Raw genomic sequence first — 17,551 nt, forward strand, 5'->3', positions numbered from 1 at the left:
GCTTGGCCCCACACAAAATGGCGGCTCCTGGAGCACCTAAGCGTCCCGAACCAGGAAACAATGGATTTCTTGCTTCTGCCACAAACTCCCCAGCTGTAAGTCTTCCAACCTTCTAGCTATTCCATTATGTGGTTCAGAGTACTGGGACCATTCCCTGAGTCTTCTTGGTCTTGTATTATGTGTTGTTCTCGGCAGAGCTCGTCACTACACTTCCACCCGATCCACCATCTTTTTCTGGAATCTCAGCGTACTTTCACAAAAAGCGGTCTTAGTTGTCATCTTCCAGTAAGGCAGCAAAGGGTGCTAAGACAAGGGCACTGACCCTTGACCCCCCGGAGCCCTTCGGTCCTCACATCTTAGGATAGCAAAGGCCTGGGGTCAGGGTGAGAGTTCCCAGTTGTTTACTACCCCCTCAGCTTCCTGGCCTGTGACCTGTGCCCTTTCTCCTTGGTTTCACTCCTCATGGGCAACACTGACCCTCAGGGAGGGCCTTGGGGACAGCCTAGAGTGAAACTCAGAAAGAGCCCATTGCCACGGCTCTCCACTGTTTGGAAGAAACTCAGGACATACAGAGGGGTTCAAAAAGTTCTTGAAAAAATCACCATTGTCTTTTCATTTCACTTTTCCACAAACTTCTTAAAACCCCCCTCCTATAACTTAAACATGATATGAAATTTAATTTAAAACATGATACAAAAATATAAATACAATAAGATCTCCACAATTAAAAAACAACAAACCCACAACAACAACAACAACAACAAAACAGGCGTAAAGAAAAGATTAGAAAGAAGTAGAAATAGTAATTCTTGTTTCCTCTAAGGTGTGGGAGCAGAATGGTTTTAGTTCTCTTCTTTATATTTCCCCCTTGTTGTTGTTAAGTACTGTCGAGTCGATTCTAACCCACCGCAACCCTGTATAGAGTTTCTGAGTTGTGGCTGGTGAGGTTGAACCACTGACCTGTTGGTTCAAACCAACCTTGGGGTTGAATGCTTATTTTACAGCACTATACCAGGATGGCCCCTAGCTGCCCCATTTTTTTTTCTTTATATATAATCAAGGGAAGATACCATGAAGAGAAAAATAATGTAAGTATGATTTTGTGAAGAAAAGACAGGCCAGTGGTAAGAACAGGGACGGAGTAGCTTCGCTATCCCATGCCTTCCTACAGTTTGGAGGTGATGAGTTCCCAACACCTTCCTACCAGTTCCATCACCAGCCAGGCTACTCCATCTCTGTTGTTCCAAATGGTTTAGAGCAATCTGGGCCAGCTGCCTGGAAGAGGTGAGTTCTCAGTGCCTGATTTTTCCTCACCGAGCAAAGATCATAGATTTCTCAGCCACAAAATATCAAGCTGGCTCTCCATCCCTGGAGGCTATTTGTTCACTACAGGAACCCACTTGGGGTGACAAGTGAAGGCAATCATCAGACTGGGTCTTGGGAAGGTGCCAGGCCATGGAAGGATACACAGACTTCCCACACTGCTGGCCAATCACCCCTTGACCCTGGAGAGGGTTCTTCTTACCCAGTGGTCAGTAGAAGCTGCTTCACTGGTCATTTCCCAAGGGCCTGGGCATTAGTGCAGCCCCGAGACCTCATCCAGAGGCAGGGAAGGAGCTGAGTAACCCCTACAACTATCTGTGGCTGACTCCTTGCCCCAGCATGTTGTGGTGCAGATGTCGGATGCCAGAGGTGGCAGGGTGGTCCTTGTGTACAGACGTGTAAGATCAGGCAGAGCTGAGCTGTAGCTGGTGTCAGGACCCCCACCCCATAACCACCAGCTGGGAGGGGACAGCCTTTCTCTGAAGTGCTATGGTCACAACAACACCAGGCCAGGGGAAGGCGGGGTCACCAGGCTGAATATATGATCATGGCGCTGGCTCCGGTCCACTTTTGGAGGAAGGAGGCTGGCACCGTGGCCTGTGGCACATGGACCTTGCCCAGGGATCCTTCCCACCCAAAGTTCTGCCATGAGCCGGCCAGACTCCCACTGCTAGCATATTGCACCAAAGCTCAAAATACCTGGGAAACTGCTGCATAAGTCCACACCAACGGTGGGCCAAACATGTAGACTTCAGGCCAGGTCTGAGGAATGCTCGGGAAAGTATTTCAGAAGACCCTCAGCATTCTACCCTCTTCCATTTGGCTTTCTGGGTTGTCTTCAATTCTTAGATGCTAGATTAGACTCATTCCAGTGCCCAAGCAGAGGCTGGGGTCTAGGAACAGAGGGCACATCTGCCTCTGAAAGGGCTGGGGAAGGTCAGATGATGGCTGTACCCCAGGCACAAAGGGAGGAAGGGCAGCTGCCTTCCACCATAAGTTACTGATAAGCTAGCGAGTTGGGCTGGACTTCCAGCAACCTCCCCTCAATCAGTCTTGGATTTTGGAAGCTAATATGGGAGCTGTGGATACTGGGAGGGCAGCCTGCATAAGTTTGATCCCAGGACTGAAGTTCCCAGCAGCCCTAGAGGCTGAAGATCCATCCCCAGAAAGTGCTGGGGTCCTTCTGGGCTAAACTTGGCAGAAGGCTCCAGCTGTAATCCCATCCACTTCCTTCCTTTACAACTCCTCTGGCCTCCTATTATGGAGGGGCTCTTACCACATGCTCCTCTCTAGGTTCCCATTCATTTCAAAACACTACAAGTGCCTCTACAGGGAGGGGTGATGCAGAGACTCCAACTAGAGTTAAAAATAACAAAGCACTAGAGATGACCATTGTTTGTAGCCTGAGTCTGATGCACTCTGAAATCCTTAGGGCTTTGCTGTTTGCTTCTTGTTATTGGTTCTGACTCATAGCAATCCCAAGTATGATAGAATGACACACTGCCCGGTCCAGTGCTAGCCTCACAATCACCACTGTGTCTAAGCTCATTGTTACAGCCACTGTGCCAGTTCATCTCTTTGAGGGTCGTCTTCTGATTTGCTTACCCTCTTACTTTATCAATCATAGTGTCCTTCCTGACTATGGAACTGGTCCCTTCTGATTGATACCTTCCAATGTTCCTCCATTCATACTTGAGGTATTCCACATTCCGATTATAAATGGATATTCACAATGGTTTCTTCTCATTTTGCATTGTGCCTGATCATCAGCAAATGAAACGCCTGAAAACTTTGCCCCATCCATGCCAACACTGCTTTGAGGAGGCAGTTCTGTTCCAGTTATACTTTGAGTGCCATCTGACCTGAGGGCTCATCTTTCTATGCTATATCAGATAGTGTTCATGATGTTTCCAGTGACCATTGTTTTCAGAAATGGATCACCAGATCTTTCTTCCTAGTCTTTCTTAGTCTAGAAGCTCTGTTGAAACCTGTCCACTTTGGGTGACCCTGCTGGTATTTGAAATACCTGTGGTGTGGTTCCCAGCTTCACAACAACACACGAACCACTACAGTACAACAATCTTTGCTTAATTTAGTCTGCTCCACATGACCTTGATGTAGTGCTAGTGATTTCTCCCTGGAGCTGCCCCTGCTGATGTGAGCTGGCTTAGAACCAGGTGGGGGTGGAACTGGGTGGGTTTGGCCTTGATGGAAGTGGCAGAGGAAGCGAGAATCTTCTCTCCCTCCAGTTCCCCGCCCCCAGGGTCTGTCCTCAGATGTTATAGATGCCCGACTGCATGGGCGTGACACTTTATAAACCACACAGCTGAAGTTTCTCCTCTAACCGTCAGTTTATCTCCTGTGAAACTTGAAGACCCTTCCCACCCCTGAATCACAGCATAAGAACCACCTAATATAGAGGGCACATCTTTCTGTACACATTCACCCACAGTCCCACTCACACACAGTGCCAAAGGCAGGGGACGTTTGCAAGAGCCAACATAAAGTCCCCGATGGGACTGGAGGCAGCTGCTGCCTGCCTGGGGCCATCTGCTCTTCCTGCCAATTCCCAGAGGCCTCTACAGGGTCTCCCTTCCCTGCTTACCAGATGGAAGGCCTGGTGTTCACAAAGAGAGTCTGTGTCTTTGCAAAGTGCTCAGAGGTGAGGGCGATTTGGGGATAGAGGCCGGAGCTGCTCACCAGAGTATGGGGGAGCCTCATTGCACCTCAAGTCAGCCCTGGGGGATTCTAGACATCCAAGTGGCACCATGTGAGGAGCTCGGGGTAGCAGAGAGACTTGGAGGATCAGAGAGGTGGTGAAGGGGAGGGACTCAGTGAGCCAGGCTGTTGTCTGCTATGCCTCAAGAGTAGAAGAAAGTGCTGGACACACATCCCACATGTATGACCCAGACATGTCTCCAGTCCCAGTATCACTGCCCTCCTCAGCTCAGCCAAGGCTCCCCTGCAGCGTGCTATTCAAGACTGTGAGTTCGTCCTCCCAGCCCACCCTGTGGTGGCAGATGACCCCATCCTCGTGATCTTTGTCGTAGACAGCCCTAGCCATTCCATTTTCAATCGCCTCATATACATGTGAAAACTGCACAGTGAATAAGGAAGACTGAAGAAGAAACAATGTCTTGGAATCCTGAGTATTGAAGGATATGGGCTGCCAGGAGAAAGAGCAAATCTATCTTGAATGTATAGGCAGAATGCTCCTTAGACGCCAGGATGTTGAGACTTTGTCTTATGTACTTCGGACAAGTTATCAGGAGAGACCAGTCCCTGGAAAAGGACATTATGTTTGGTAAAGTACAGGGTCAGTGAACAAGAGGAAGACCCTTAACAAGATGGACTGACCCAGTGGCTGCAACAATGGGCTCAAGATATTGGAAGGATTGTGAGGGTGATTCAGGACGGGGCAGTGTTTCCTTCTGTTGTACATGGGGTTGCTATGAGTCTAAACTGACTCACTGGTACCTAGCAACAACAACCATGCCTTCACCAGATGGCCTGTTGCTTCGTTAAGCAGGGTTGGAAAGGCATCATCACCCTTCTTTGGGGGCCTCTGGGAAGGGTGGGCCTGAGGCCAGATGGGTTCTGCCTCAGGCCAGACTACACAAGCAGCAGTTAAACTCATCCTGGTCCCCAGATCCAGTGCCAGACTGGGGTGGCAGGCTGGTGAGCTCAGTACCTTTCCACTGCCTGCATCCTTTCTCCTCTTGGCTGACGTCTGCTCTTGGCTCCTGGGTCTGCTGGGGAGGAAGCCACCGATCACCATCGGCAGAGGGCTTTCCTTCTGGCCACAGCAAGCAGTGTGACTCGTAAGGAGGAGGTGACCCTTGTAGTCCTTTGTTTGTCTCTCTCTGATACTCGAGAAAGTTTGGAGAGTAGATCCCAAAACTGAGCCTTGGGTGCTTATGTTGGTCTTTTGGACTGTCAGATGGTTCTAGCTTCTCTTTGCCACTGACCAGCTATGAGACTTTGGACGCGTCACATGTCTCTCTGGGCTAGAATGTGTTTGTGTGAGTTCTGTAGCAGGGGTTACCTGTCCTGGTGGCCCAGGGACTCCTGCCCTGCAGGCTGCCTCCAATCAGGTAGTTCTTCTGAACAAGACTTGAAGGCTTCAGTTTCCCTTGGAATCAGCTATTTTCATACCCATTTCATAGGCTGGATTTGAAGTGGGGTCGTAGGATGTTTGTCTTCTCGAAAAACAAAGGTCTGATATAATAATATCCATACCTCATCTGTGCCCAGCACCCTGCCACATGCAGGGGTTTCTGCTAAATCCGTACTTGAATGTTGTTGTTAAGTGCCATCAAGTCGGCTCTGATTCATAGTGATCCCATATAGGGTTTCCAAGGTAAGTTTGAACCACCAACTTTGTGATTCAAATCGGTCCAGTGCCAAATTAAGGACTCCTTAAATTGTTGTTGTTAAGTGTGGTTGAGTCAGTTCTGACTCATAGTGACCCTGTATAGGCTTTCCAAGGAGTGACTGTTGGGTTTGAACCACCAACCTTGTGGCTAGCAGTCCAGTGCTGCTTCTACAGCACTGTACCAGGAATGTTAGGTGTCATTGAATCCATTCTGGCTCTTAGCAACCGTGTGTACAACAGAACTAAAACACTGCCCGGTCCTGAGCCACCCTCACAACCATGCCCATGTTTAAGCCCACTATTGCAGCCACTGGGTCAGTCCATCTTGTTGGACATCTTCCTCCTTTTCACTGACCCTGTACTTTACCAAACATGATGATCTCTCCTTATAACATGTCCGAAGTATATGCACATTCTGGCTATACTTCTTCCAAGATAGAGCTGTTCTTTCTTCTGGCAGTGCATGGTACAAGAACACGTTTCCCAGTCCTAGGCCATCTTCATGTTGGTTGGCAGCTGTTGTATCATTCTAGCTCATCATGACGGTGGGGCAGGGGTCCCTTGCTTTGACAGACCCTCCACTTTACCAAATGAGACATCTCTTTCTAGTGACGGGTCTTTCCTGATAGCGTATGTTCACAGTAAGCATGTCAGTCTCTCCATCCTCCTTATATAGAATGTTCTGGTTGTAACGCGTGTATAGTTTTCATTTACTTAAGCCTCACAATAGAGCATTTTCATCCTCATTTTGCAGGCAAGGAAACAGACACAAGTTAAATGGGGTGTCACGGTCTGGGTGCTGCAGGGGCTGACCTCCCTTTTCAGCTTAGTCTTTGAGCCTCGGAGCTGGTAGTCTCCCTGAAGACAGGCCTACTTGGGAGCAAGAGCAGTGATGGTTGCATGACACCGTGAATGTAATGAATGCTGATGAGCCCATCGTGCACGTACGAAGTGCAGAAATGGCAAATGTTTTTATCATTTATATTTTTACCACAATAAAAACATTTAAATGATAAGCCTCAGCATGGGTTCACAAGTGGGGAAACTGAGGCCCAGAGAGTAGAAGTGAGCTGTGAAGGGTCTTATAATGGCAGGAGGGCCCTGTGGGCACTGCCCCAGCCCCAACCCCAGCCCCAGCCCCAGAGCTGAGAATGCTGCCTTTGTGCCAGCAAGGTTTCTGGGATAGGCAGGCCTCTATGTCTGAAAGCTCCGATTGTCTCAGCGAGCTCCTCTGTGGAGCCCACCCCCCACCCCTGCTGTGGGCCCTTTGTGCTCCCAGATCTCAGCACAACAGTTGGGCTGTTGATGCCCAAAGCCCAGTGTGACTGTGAGCCGGTGGCCCACCGCCATGTGCCAGCTCCCAGTGGGGAACTGTTGCATCCAGGCTGCCAGGGTGGGCAGTGTGGCCTGTGGACACAGAAAGAGGCCTGAATTCTAGGCCACACTGGTCCTTGACTGGCCTGCTCTGTGACCCCCTCTCTAAGCCTCCACTTCCTCATCTGTAAAATAGGGGCTTGAATGGTGGAGGGACTGAGAGAAGATTCCAGCTCAGGCCTGAGTCTGGGTGATGGGAAGTGCACTAGATCGGAATCGGGCAGCCCCGTTCCACCCCACCTCTCAGCATCGCTGCCTCGGTGGGGTGCCCACTCCCTCAGATGTCTGATCTGTAGGGAATGGGGGGTGAACCACTTTGGCTGGGGTGTGGGGCAGCGGGATTGTGGAAGTTCAGGACTGGGACTGGAGGGGACACATTGTGCAGACAGGAACGGGGCTACCTGGACCCAAGGGACACTCTATACCCTCCAGACTTCTAGGAAAACTTGAGTTGGATTCTGGGTACATGTGGCTCTTTCCCTTTGTGATCTCTGCTTTTCAATAGACCATTGACTTCCTGAACAACAACATTCGAAGAGGAATTGAGAACTACTATGATGACCTCGATTTCAAAAACATCATGGACTTCGTTCAGAAGCAGGTGAGTTTCCTATGCTGTCTGCCCCCTCACCCCAATTCAGGACCCCACTAAGAGGGTGGGGGTGCAGGGGCAGGAGACAAACTTGAAAGTTGAGGATCAGTAGTGGCTGGACCACCAAGGATGGTGAAGCCAGACCCCAACCTCTCACCGAGTCCTCTGCCCACACACTTGGCCTAGGATGTCTCCATCCTACCTGTCCCTCTTGAGTTACATGACCCTTCCCTGCCAAAAAAAAAAAAGTCAGATGTGTTCCAAGCTACTTTAGGGTCCCTGGGGTGCCCCCTGCAAAGAGACAGAGCAAGAAAGGGTCCCAATCTCCAGTGGGCAAAAGTCTCTGAGGTGGGAGTGACTTCCAAACCATCTAGCCCAGAGCTCCCTCTGCCAAGTTCCTTCAGCCAGCCAGGTGGAGGGAGAGGTCTTCCTGGTTCCCCACACTGGGGGAGCAGAGCAAGTCTTCTCTCCCCTTCATGACACTTCTTAAATATGATGCTGACCAGGAGTTCTTTGGGGACATGGTCCCACTCACCCAAGTCCACCCAAGTCTGTCGTTGCAGTAACAATAGTAGGACCGGCCACTGTTCACCTTGGTTTCTACACACTGATCTTATTAGTCCTGAGCTTTGGGGTCCTTCTCTGTGAAGGGGATTCCAGGGCTCCTTTCTCGGGGGGCTGTGTGAGGATGCCTTGACTTTGCCACTCTCCTGGTTCAAACTTGAGGGTCCTGGCTCCTTCCTGTGGCTATAACAGGTGCCGCATCTGAAGGCCCTTCTCTGCCAGGGACGTGCCACCAGCTGTTGTCACTGGAATCAGCTGTCAGCGGGCCTGGGATTCCATTCTCCCGGGGGCAGGGGTACAGAATGACCAGTGCTCACCGGGCTTCTGCTTTGTACCAGGCCAGCCACGTGCCTAGTATTTGATCTATGCTCACCGCCTCCTGGGCAGCCCTGCCATTCTGGATGCTCTGTCCTGACAAAGCACGACCCAGTGAGCTCTCCTCCAGCTCCTCTTATAGCCAGTCACCACCATGGTATTCCAGCCTGGGGCTGCCCAGCCTGCCTTGCTTATATGCCTCCCAGTGACAGGGTGCTCACTACCTCCTGCTATTGTGGACAGCTCTGATCTAACAGAGTGGTCTAATGAGTTTCTTGTAGGCCCCTCCTGCCATCCGCCCATCTTTCTTGCTTGCTTCCTTTCTCAGTTCAAGTGCTGTGGTGGGGAAGACTACCGAGATTGGAACAAAAACCAGTACCATGACTGCACTGCCCCCGGGCCCCTGGCCTGTGGTGTACCCTATACCTGCTGCTTCACAAACAAGGTACCACTCCTGTGGGTGGGGAGTTTTTTGGGGTTCTCCCTAGCTGGTCAAACACTTCCCTCGCCTTTCTGCTCAACTTGAGGACAGATGTACTGCGGGTGGGTGAGTGGGGGTGAACAGGAGAAGGTGGTGGAAGGGGTCAACCTGGGGGTGCAGTAGGGAGGCCTGGTTTTTATGAGGGGAAGCACTGAACACTACCCCTGTGCTGTTGGTAAGTGCTTTGGGTGGATGGTTGGCCCTGTGATCTCCCATTTTACAGAAAGGTTAGGTGACTTGCTGAAGGTGGACAGAGCTGGGAGGAACCGCAGGCAGCTACACTCTGGCTGACTGTATAAGCCGGGCTCAGAGTGGAAGAGGCCCCAGGGAGGGTCAGCTCTGCAGGGCCAGTCGGAGGGTGCTTGGAAGGGGGTCTGGTGACATCAACACAAGCCTCCGCCTCTCCCAACTCCATCCTGTACAGTCACTGCTTGGAAGCTGGAGGCATCATCAGTCCTCTGTGTTTGACTGATGTGTCCAGAAATTGTCTTGTTTCTGCATTAGAACCAGGCAAAGGGAGAGCTTGGCAATTACTCATGCCCCAACGAGTCATGGAAAATTTCTCCTCCATGCCCACTGCCGATTCTGTAAACTGAGCAGCTGCTGGTGGGGGTGGGGGCGGCATCCCACCCACGTGTGCTAGAGACAGTGCTGAGTGTATGCACGCCCTAAAAGAGCCTGGGTGGCAGCGGGGGACGGTGGGGGGACTGTTTGAGGAATTTTAGTGGCCGTTTTAGGATGATTGTCTGGGTATCGGGGAGAAACCAAGAGTTTTCAGAGGCTTGTGGGAGGTGGTCCTCAAGTTGGTCACCCAGGGAAGGGGCACTTGAATGTCCACGTTGAGATCTGAAGGCTTCTTCATCTTCAGTCACTAAGCAAATATTTATTGAGGACCTACTATGTACCAGACACAGTTCTCATTTCTGATCTCTTGGTGCTATCATTCAAATAAAATACATAAGACCTCTATAGGCACACCTCAGAGAAATCGTGCTTCTAGGTTCACACCACTGCAATGTTGCAAGTATCACACTAAAGACAACCACACACATTTTTTTTTGTTTTCCCAGCACACACGAAAGTTATGTGGGAAAAAGAGGAGATTTTTCTGCTCCCGTATAGATTTACAGCCTCAGAAATATAGGGTTATTATGAGTCGGAACCAACTTGACAGCACATAGCCGTCACCACCACCACCACAGAAGTCATGTTTGCACTGTGTAGAGCAGTCTTGTAGTGGCTACCCAGGAAGGGACTTACCAGATCTGCCCACAATGCTCCTAGCCTAAGGAGTCCTCACAGCACTGCCACACGGGGCTCAGAGCCAGCTGGAGGTGATGAAGGTGTTGAAATGTGGTCATATTTTGGTTAAGCTTTGAAAGTAACCAGAAAGTAACCAAGAGGATTTGCAGCTGATCAGATATGGGAGGTGGGTGAGAGAGACTTTAAGAAGGAGGTCAAACTTGGGCCTGAGCCACACTGAAATGGGAAAGACTGGCTGCCCTTTAGGATTCTGTTCCACGAGGTCTTGCTCTCACTGCCATTGGGTGCTCAGACCTTGGATAACTCAGCGCATCCATCTCGTGTCTCAGGATGAGTGGACAAATCCTTGCTAGTTTTGGGTTTTGGACTGTGCAGAGTCCCCTATTTTGTGGTCCTGGGCTGATGGAGAGGCCACTGGGCAGCCTTCAGAGAAGGCTTCTATAGGATCCATGGTCAAACCCAGGCAGGCTTTGTCTTTGGAAGGCCCCTGGGTGTGTCCTGCTGTGTGCTGAGTGGAGGGGCAACTCCTTCCAGGGAACAGAGGAGGGTTCTGGGCTCTCGCTGTAGGAGAAGGCTTCTGTGCCAGTTTTAGATCTGAGAGGAACTCGGCACTGCCTGAGGGCAAGACCTGATTCAGCCTCCAGGCCTACTGGTTTTTGTCACTGTTTTACATCCTATTTTATTCACTCACTTGTTATGTTAGTTGTTCACTTTCTGTCTCCCTTGCTAGAACATTTTATACTTCTAAATTCCAAGTACCAAAAAGCACTCAATAAATATTTATTGAATGAATGACTAGACGAATGAGGTGGGGAGTGCCCAGTGCCGTCTCGCGTTCCACAGGCCCGACTCCCCTGGGTAATGATCACTAATGGTGACTCCATCTGGGTGTTGGGCATTGCTGGAGCTGAGGCTACCTGGCAGTCGAAACCAAGGAAGGCTATTTGCCACACACCAAGCTCTGACAACGTCTGAGACCCTGCTCTCCTGGAGGTGTAGCAAATGCCCTTCCTTGGGCTGAGATGGAAGGCACACCGGATGGTTAGCAGGGCCCTGTGAAAGCACTTTATGTTTACGTCTCACAGAACAACCCTGTGCCATTCACTGGTCATCACTGCTTTACAGAAGAGACTAAGGAGGCTCTCCCTTCATCCACTTATTCATTCAAGAAATACTTATTGAGTACCTGACCTGTACCGTCCACCTGAGGTTGGTCACTCACAAGCCGAGCATCACCAGCACCATGGCACCCTAACCCACAGCAACATTCACTTAGATGTGGAGGGGAGGGTGGGCTGGGCCATGTTCTGGATGGGGAAGGAGATCTCACAGGGGACAGGGAAGGACAGCCCTGTAACTTCGGACCTGCCTGGGCAGGGATATGATGAGCCGCTTCCCTGAGGCCTGACTGGCTTTCCCTGAGCATAGATGAGTGAGTCCCGGGGAGGTCTCTTCACGCTGCCTTCTGAGCAGGTGGATGTCTGTGAAGTGTAACCAGGGACCCTGTTCTCACCCTCAGCGAAGCCATAGCTAGCCTGGCTGGACCAGCTGTGGTGTGGGGTTTTCCTTCTAATGAACCAGATGAACCACCCTGTCCCGACCTCTGAGACCTCTTCTGATGGACCTATAGGAAAAGCAGGGGCTCAAGGGGGGTGGAGCTGGAATCCTCCCTCCCAAGTTCCAGGGACCCAGCCACCTCATGCTTACCCCCATGGACATTTCTTGAAAGGAGGAGGTTGCACTGCAGACACTGGAGCCAGACTGCCTGGGTGGGAATCTCACGCTGGTTCTGGGGCTTTGGACAGTGCCTCTCATTGTACCTCAGTCCTTTCATCTGTTAAATGGGGAGAGCAACAGTGCTAGCTGTTTTCCTTTTTCTGTTTCAGACAGAAGTGGTCAATACCATGTGTGGCTACAAGACTATCAACAAGGAGGTAATGTCTCTGAATCGGTTCCCTAGGAAATGGTTCTCTTCCTGTCCCGGCCCCACAAGGATCTGAGGGGCTTCCATGGGGGAGGGCACCTGGGATTTCCCAGCATTCTTAGTTGTAAACAGGAGTCTGGGACTGCTGGGGGTTTCCCACGCCTCTTCAAGACCCAGAAAGACTCAGGAGCCAGAAGCTTTCCAGGCTGGAAAAGGGCATCTACTATGGGTTTCCTTGTGAGAGGCCCATTGCAATCCTTGCTGGTACCCCCAGAGCACAGGAATATGAGTGAGGTCCAGTCTGCAGATGGTTCCAACTGGTGTCCTTAGCCGGGGACCAGGACCCCCTGCAGGAAGTGAGCTTCCTGGGGGGCCCCTTGGGTCAGCCTTCTGAATGACCCCCTGGATGAGGAGAAAAAGCTTCTCAAAATGGGTCCTAGGGACTTGTTAGAGAGGCACACTCTTGAGCTTCACCCCAGATCTGAATGAAAACTTTTTGCGGTGGGGCCCAGCCAGTGATTCTGATGCATGGTAAAGTGTGAGGTCTATAGACTAGCGGTGGTTCTCAACCTCTCAGACTCAACAGCCATTTATAGTGAACACAGTGGATGGAACCTGTGAGGGCTAGAACTCGGCCAGACTGCCCTGTTTTTCCAGGTCTTGTGACTTTTCATTCTTTGACAGTGATATAAGGAGTGACGAGGTACATCCATCTCACTTTTATATAAAAGATTTTTGTGGAAAATATCTGAATTTTCCTTCTCTGACAAAGAAGCCCTGGTAGTGCAGTGGGCTAAGCATTGGGCTGCTAGCTACAAGGCCCAGAGTTCAAATCCCCCAGCCGCTCTGAGGGAGCAAGGTGAGGCAGTCTGCTCCCGTACAGATTACAGTCTTGGGAGCCCTGTGGGGTAGCTCTGCTCTATCCTACATGGTGGCTGTGTGTCAGGATTGACTTGAAGGCATTGGATTTGGTTTTAGGGCTTTCTTGACAGGTTTCCGCCTTTCACAGGTTCTGACTTTTAACATGCTCAGCTGCTAACTAAAAGGTGGGAGGTCTGAGTCCACTCAGATGCACCTAAGAAGAGAAGCCTGGCAATCTGCTTCCAAACAATGAATCATTGAAACCCCTGTAGAATATAGTTCCACTGTGACACACATGGTTGCTGTGAATCAGAACCAACTCCATGGCAGCTGTTTTTCATTATCTACCTACACACTTAATTTCAAAGTATTCAACACAAAGATTGAAAATACAACCGGAATAAAGCCATTTACCATTATATAATGTATTTCAATATGCCAATGCTCAGGCAGAAGACACAATGAAGTCATGAAATGTTTGCACCTATATGAATTCCTAAGTCCAACAGCTGCAGAGGCAGCTGATATGGGGGCTTGTCTTGGTAACTTGCATATCTTTTGCTGGCGAACAACTCTTCATAAAGCTCTGGACAAAATAAAGTACAATCTTTCATTAATTTACATAGTCTTTCTGGAAAATTCAGAGTGTATTAAAACTATACATGAAATACTTTGGTTTTTATATGTACCTGGAATTTGACTTTTGGCTCAGATAGTTACAAATCAGTTTCACTCACACAAATGTCTAGGGCATCTGAGAGGCACCCAGACAGGCCTGTTGTTTGTGGCCCATAACTCTCCAATCCTAATTATGTGGTAATGAAAAGTCCATCACAAATGTCCAGAATGCTTGTGTCATGTGGCAGATGAGGGGACTAGGCGGGGAGGGACGTAGGGACTTGCCTGACCTCCAGTGAGTGACCGAGTCAGGACTAAGGCTCCTCCATCCCTCTCTCTCTCTGCAGCGCCTGGTTGTTCAGGATGCCATCTATGTGCGGGGCTGCACCAACGCCGTGCTCATCTGGTTCATGGATAACTACACCATCATGGCAGGCATCCTCCTGGGCATCCTGCTCCCTCAGGTAGGGGAGTTGGCAGTAGGGGTGGCGGGCAGGTGGGCAATGGGTACTGATGATGAGAGACACGCAGGGTATGGAAGCTCATCTCTGGAGGACTGGAGGGGTTGAAGAAGTGGGTGAATGGCAGTAGACTTTTCACACAGGCAGTCTCCTCAGCTCGCTCTGTGAGGTAGACACAGTCATGCTAATTTTAGGAATGAGGAAGCTGAGGTGGAGGTGTGGTCCTTGAATGGAGGGGGCTCTGCTGATGGGGGACAGGGAAACACTCTGGGATTTCCCGGGAGGCACTGAGGGGACTCAGACTAGAGCCCCTCTGCAGGCCTCACCACCAGCCCTGTCCATCTCCTCAGTTCCTGGGGGTGCTGCTGACCATCTTGTACATCACCCGCGTGGAGGACATCATTGACGAGTACTCGGCCACCGACGGGCTCCTGGGGCCCGGTGCCAAGCCCACCGTGGATGCAGCGGGTACCGGGTGCTGCATGTGCTACCCCAATTAGGGCCCCAACTGGACCTCCGTGGGACCAGGCCATGGCTGCACCTCACTGCCCACGATGAGGGCTGGACAAGATGTGGCCCCTCTACCCTCATTGACCAAAGTCTATTGGTGTTTGCCTGGTGCCTAGGCTGCCTGCGGGGCCATCCACAACCACAGCATTTGTCATGGGGTGGGGCCTGCATCCTCACCCCCAAACCCCCTCAGTAGCCCCTCTGGGATCAGAGCCAGGGCTAGGGATGGGGGAGCTCAGGGCTGATTCCGGACAGTGCCTCATCCAGATGTGGGTATTTATGACCGCCCCCACATTGAGGGCAATTGAGCCCTGGTGACTAGTTGTGAAAACACTCAGTTGCTAATGGAAAGATTTGTGGTTCAAAGCCACTGGCCAGCTGCACAGGAGAAAGCGGTGGTAATCTGCTGCTGTAAAGACCGGGAGCCCTCTAGGGCAGGTCTGCTCTGCAGTATGGGGTCGCTGTGAGCTGGGGTCCATTCCAGGGCAGTGGGTTTGGTTTGGGAGGGCAGTTGTCTAGTGATTTGTAAATTGGGAGAGAGAAGAATGCTGCTTCTGAAAGCAGTGGGGATTTCTAGCTATGTGTGTTACCCAGGTGAGGACGAAGGGGTCATCCCAGAGCCCAACTAGACTTTCTCAGCCTCTCAGGTGCCTTGAACCTCCCCAGCGGCTGCTACTTGGCTGGCTCAATTTTTTACCTTTTTACACCCATGTTTTTACAGTTAATAGGAATTTCTGACTAATCAAAACTGTCTTTCCTTCTTCCTCCATGTGTCTCTTCAAACCAGCTGATTAACCAATCAATAAAGATGTGATTTTTTTTTTCTTTTTGTCTTTTGTGTTCTTTGGGTGGGGATGGGGAGAGAAAGGTCTCAGCCATGGCTGGGAAACCCCTCATTGGTTTGTTTGGTGCAGATTTCTAAGATTTGGGACAGATGAGGCCATGGAAACCTGTGAAGATTAGTAGCTCGTGGGTACCTGCTCCAGGTTCCGGGTGCTTCTCAGTCTTCCATGCTGCTTCTGATGGAAATGGCATTTCCTAGCTAGGTTTGTGGTCTGTCCAGAGCCACCCATGCTGCCTTTCCTCTAGGAATTTTTGGGGAAAGCTCACGGAGGCAGAGGCCACAACACCTATTTTACCAACTGGGAAACAGGCTTGGCACAAGTTTCCTTAATCAGAATGTGGGGCCAATAGAAACTAGGAAAGTCAAGAGTCCTGAAGGGAGCCATACTGATTCTCCTAACAGTAAGCAATTTATTGTACACCAAGGCTGGAGCTGACTCTTGTAACGACTGTTAATGCCAAGCCAAGCTTGGTGCTGATTGCCCCCTGCTGGAAATGGCAGGACTTGCATGCATAGACCACCCAAACCTCCTTGCCCAAAGACTTGGATTATCCTGGGAGGGCTGGAGGGCCTCACCTGCACTGCACGCTCTCTTCAGTTCTCTCTGTGAAGTAGGTGCTAATCTCATGCCCTTGATAGCATCTCAGTAGTCAGGCCAACAGAAACCCCCAATCCTGAAGAGTTCAATGTAAATGGTAGGAATTGCCTATCATACCAGATGCTAAGTAGTAGAATGCTTAGTCTGCCATGTGTACAGGCTCAAGTTGATTGCTGATCCCAGCTTTGCATTCCAATCACCAGTAATCCTCAATACATCTCAAAATTACACACCAACCACTAAAGCCAGTGAGGATGAAATAAAAGAATGATTACAATCATCTGTGCATCATAATTCAACAGTATTTGCTTCCATTCCCTCTGCTTTTTTGGGGGGTGGGGTGGGGGTAGGATGGGGAGATGTACAGAAAAACACTAGGAATATATAATAATTGAAACAGCCAAAGGGCACATTCTGTAAGCCTGCCTCCTGGCCGCACTCAGTCTTTCTCTTTCCACGAGTCTACTCTCTCTCTCCATGTCCTAATCCCTGCCTCCATCTCTGGTGTCACTGTTTCTCTGGATAGGGTTCCACATTCCACTCCTGCTCTTCTCCCTTGATGGTCCTAAGGTCCTTTGTTTCTGGACTGTAAGATTAACAACTCCCTCATTTTTGTTACAAAACTTCTACCTTTACAATTGTGACAGTCACAATTAGTCATGGTAACAATTACTCACTATTGAATCATAAGAATCATATCCCCATCTCTTTTCACCAGACCCATCTAGACAAGATGAAAACTATTCAGTGGGGACTCTTTCTTTCCCCCATACTCTTAAACTAAACTCCCTCTTGAAACCTTGTAAGCCAGTTACTTCGTGTCTTTATCGCCCTCTCATTTTAGGTAGCCAATGTCTTAAGTTGCCCATCCCTATCTGTCCTGTGTACAGAGGGGATAGCATTGATACTTGATGTGAAGACTCCTTTCCCCTCAGTTGGTATTTTGAGCTGCTACATCCATAAGTATAGGTCAGGTTCATCAAATTGTAGCAATTTACACTTGTTTCCTTTATCAAAAAATAAAAAATAAAAAAATCTTCCACTAGTTCTGATTATCAAACCATCGAAGCTAGGTCAGATGGGTAAAGCAAACTATTCTTGACCTTACTCCCTTCTCTGTCATTACTTTTTTTCTCTCACTTTCCCTTCATAATAACCACTTTGTAGAATGACTGTCCACACTGTCTCTGATTTCTCTCACCTCATGTCACTCTTAAACCTCCCTGTTTAGATTCTTGTTCCCATGTTGCCACCCAAACTTCCTATTGAGGAAACTGGTGAACACTACTGTTAAATCCAATGCTCCAGTGTCTACAGCATTTGACAACTTGAAGACATCCAACTACTAAAATGTCCTATACGAATTCTTGATATATTCCGCCCACAAAACTTGCTTCTACAGCATCATCCCCATCTTAGGAAATATCCACTTCATCCTTCTTAGACAT

At 49.8% G+C, this 17,551-nt stretch overlaps 1 protein-coding gene across 1 annotated transcript in view; it reads left to right on the forward strand.

The window, feature by feature from the left end:
* Window positions 1–14,651, forward strand: part of TSPAN15 (tetraspanin 15) — a 99,649-nt gene extending 84,998 nt beyond the window's left edge. The window contains exons 4-8 of the mRNA XM_006835846.1: window positions 7,578–7,673; window positions 8,872–8,988; window positions 12,174–12,221; window positions 14,038–14,154; window positions 14,502–14,651. Of these exons, the coding sequence (XP_006835909.1) occupies window positions 7,578–7,673; window positions 8,872–8,988; window positions 12,174–12,221; window positions 14,038–14,154; window positions 14,502–14,651 (528 nt within the window). The remainder of the gene's footprint in view (window positions 1–7,577; window positions 7,674–8,871; window positions 8,989–12,173; window positions 12,222–14,037; window positions 14,155–14,501) is intronic.
* The last annotated feature ends 2,900 nt before the right edge of the window (window positions 14,652–17,551 follow it).

The sequence above is a fragment of the Chrysochloris asiatica genome, unplaced genomic scaffold (genome assembly GCF_000296735.1).
Source record: "Chrysochloris asiatica unplaced genomic scaffold, ChrAsi1.0 scaffold00020, whole genome shotgun sequence".
NCBI classification, from domain to species: domain Eukaryota; kingdom Metazoa; phylum Chordata; class Mammalia; order Afrosoricida; family Chrysochloridae; genus Chrysochloris; species Chrysochloris asiatica.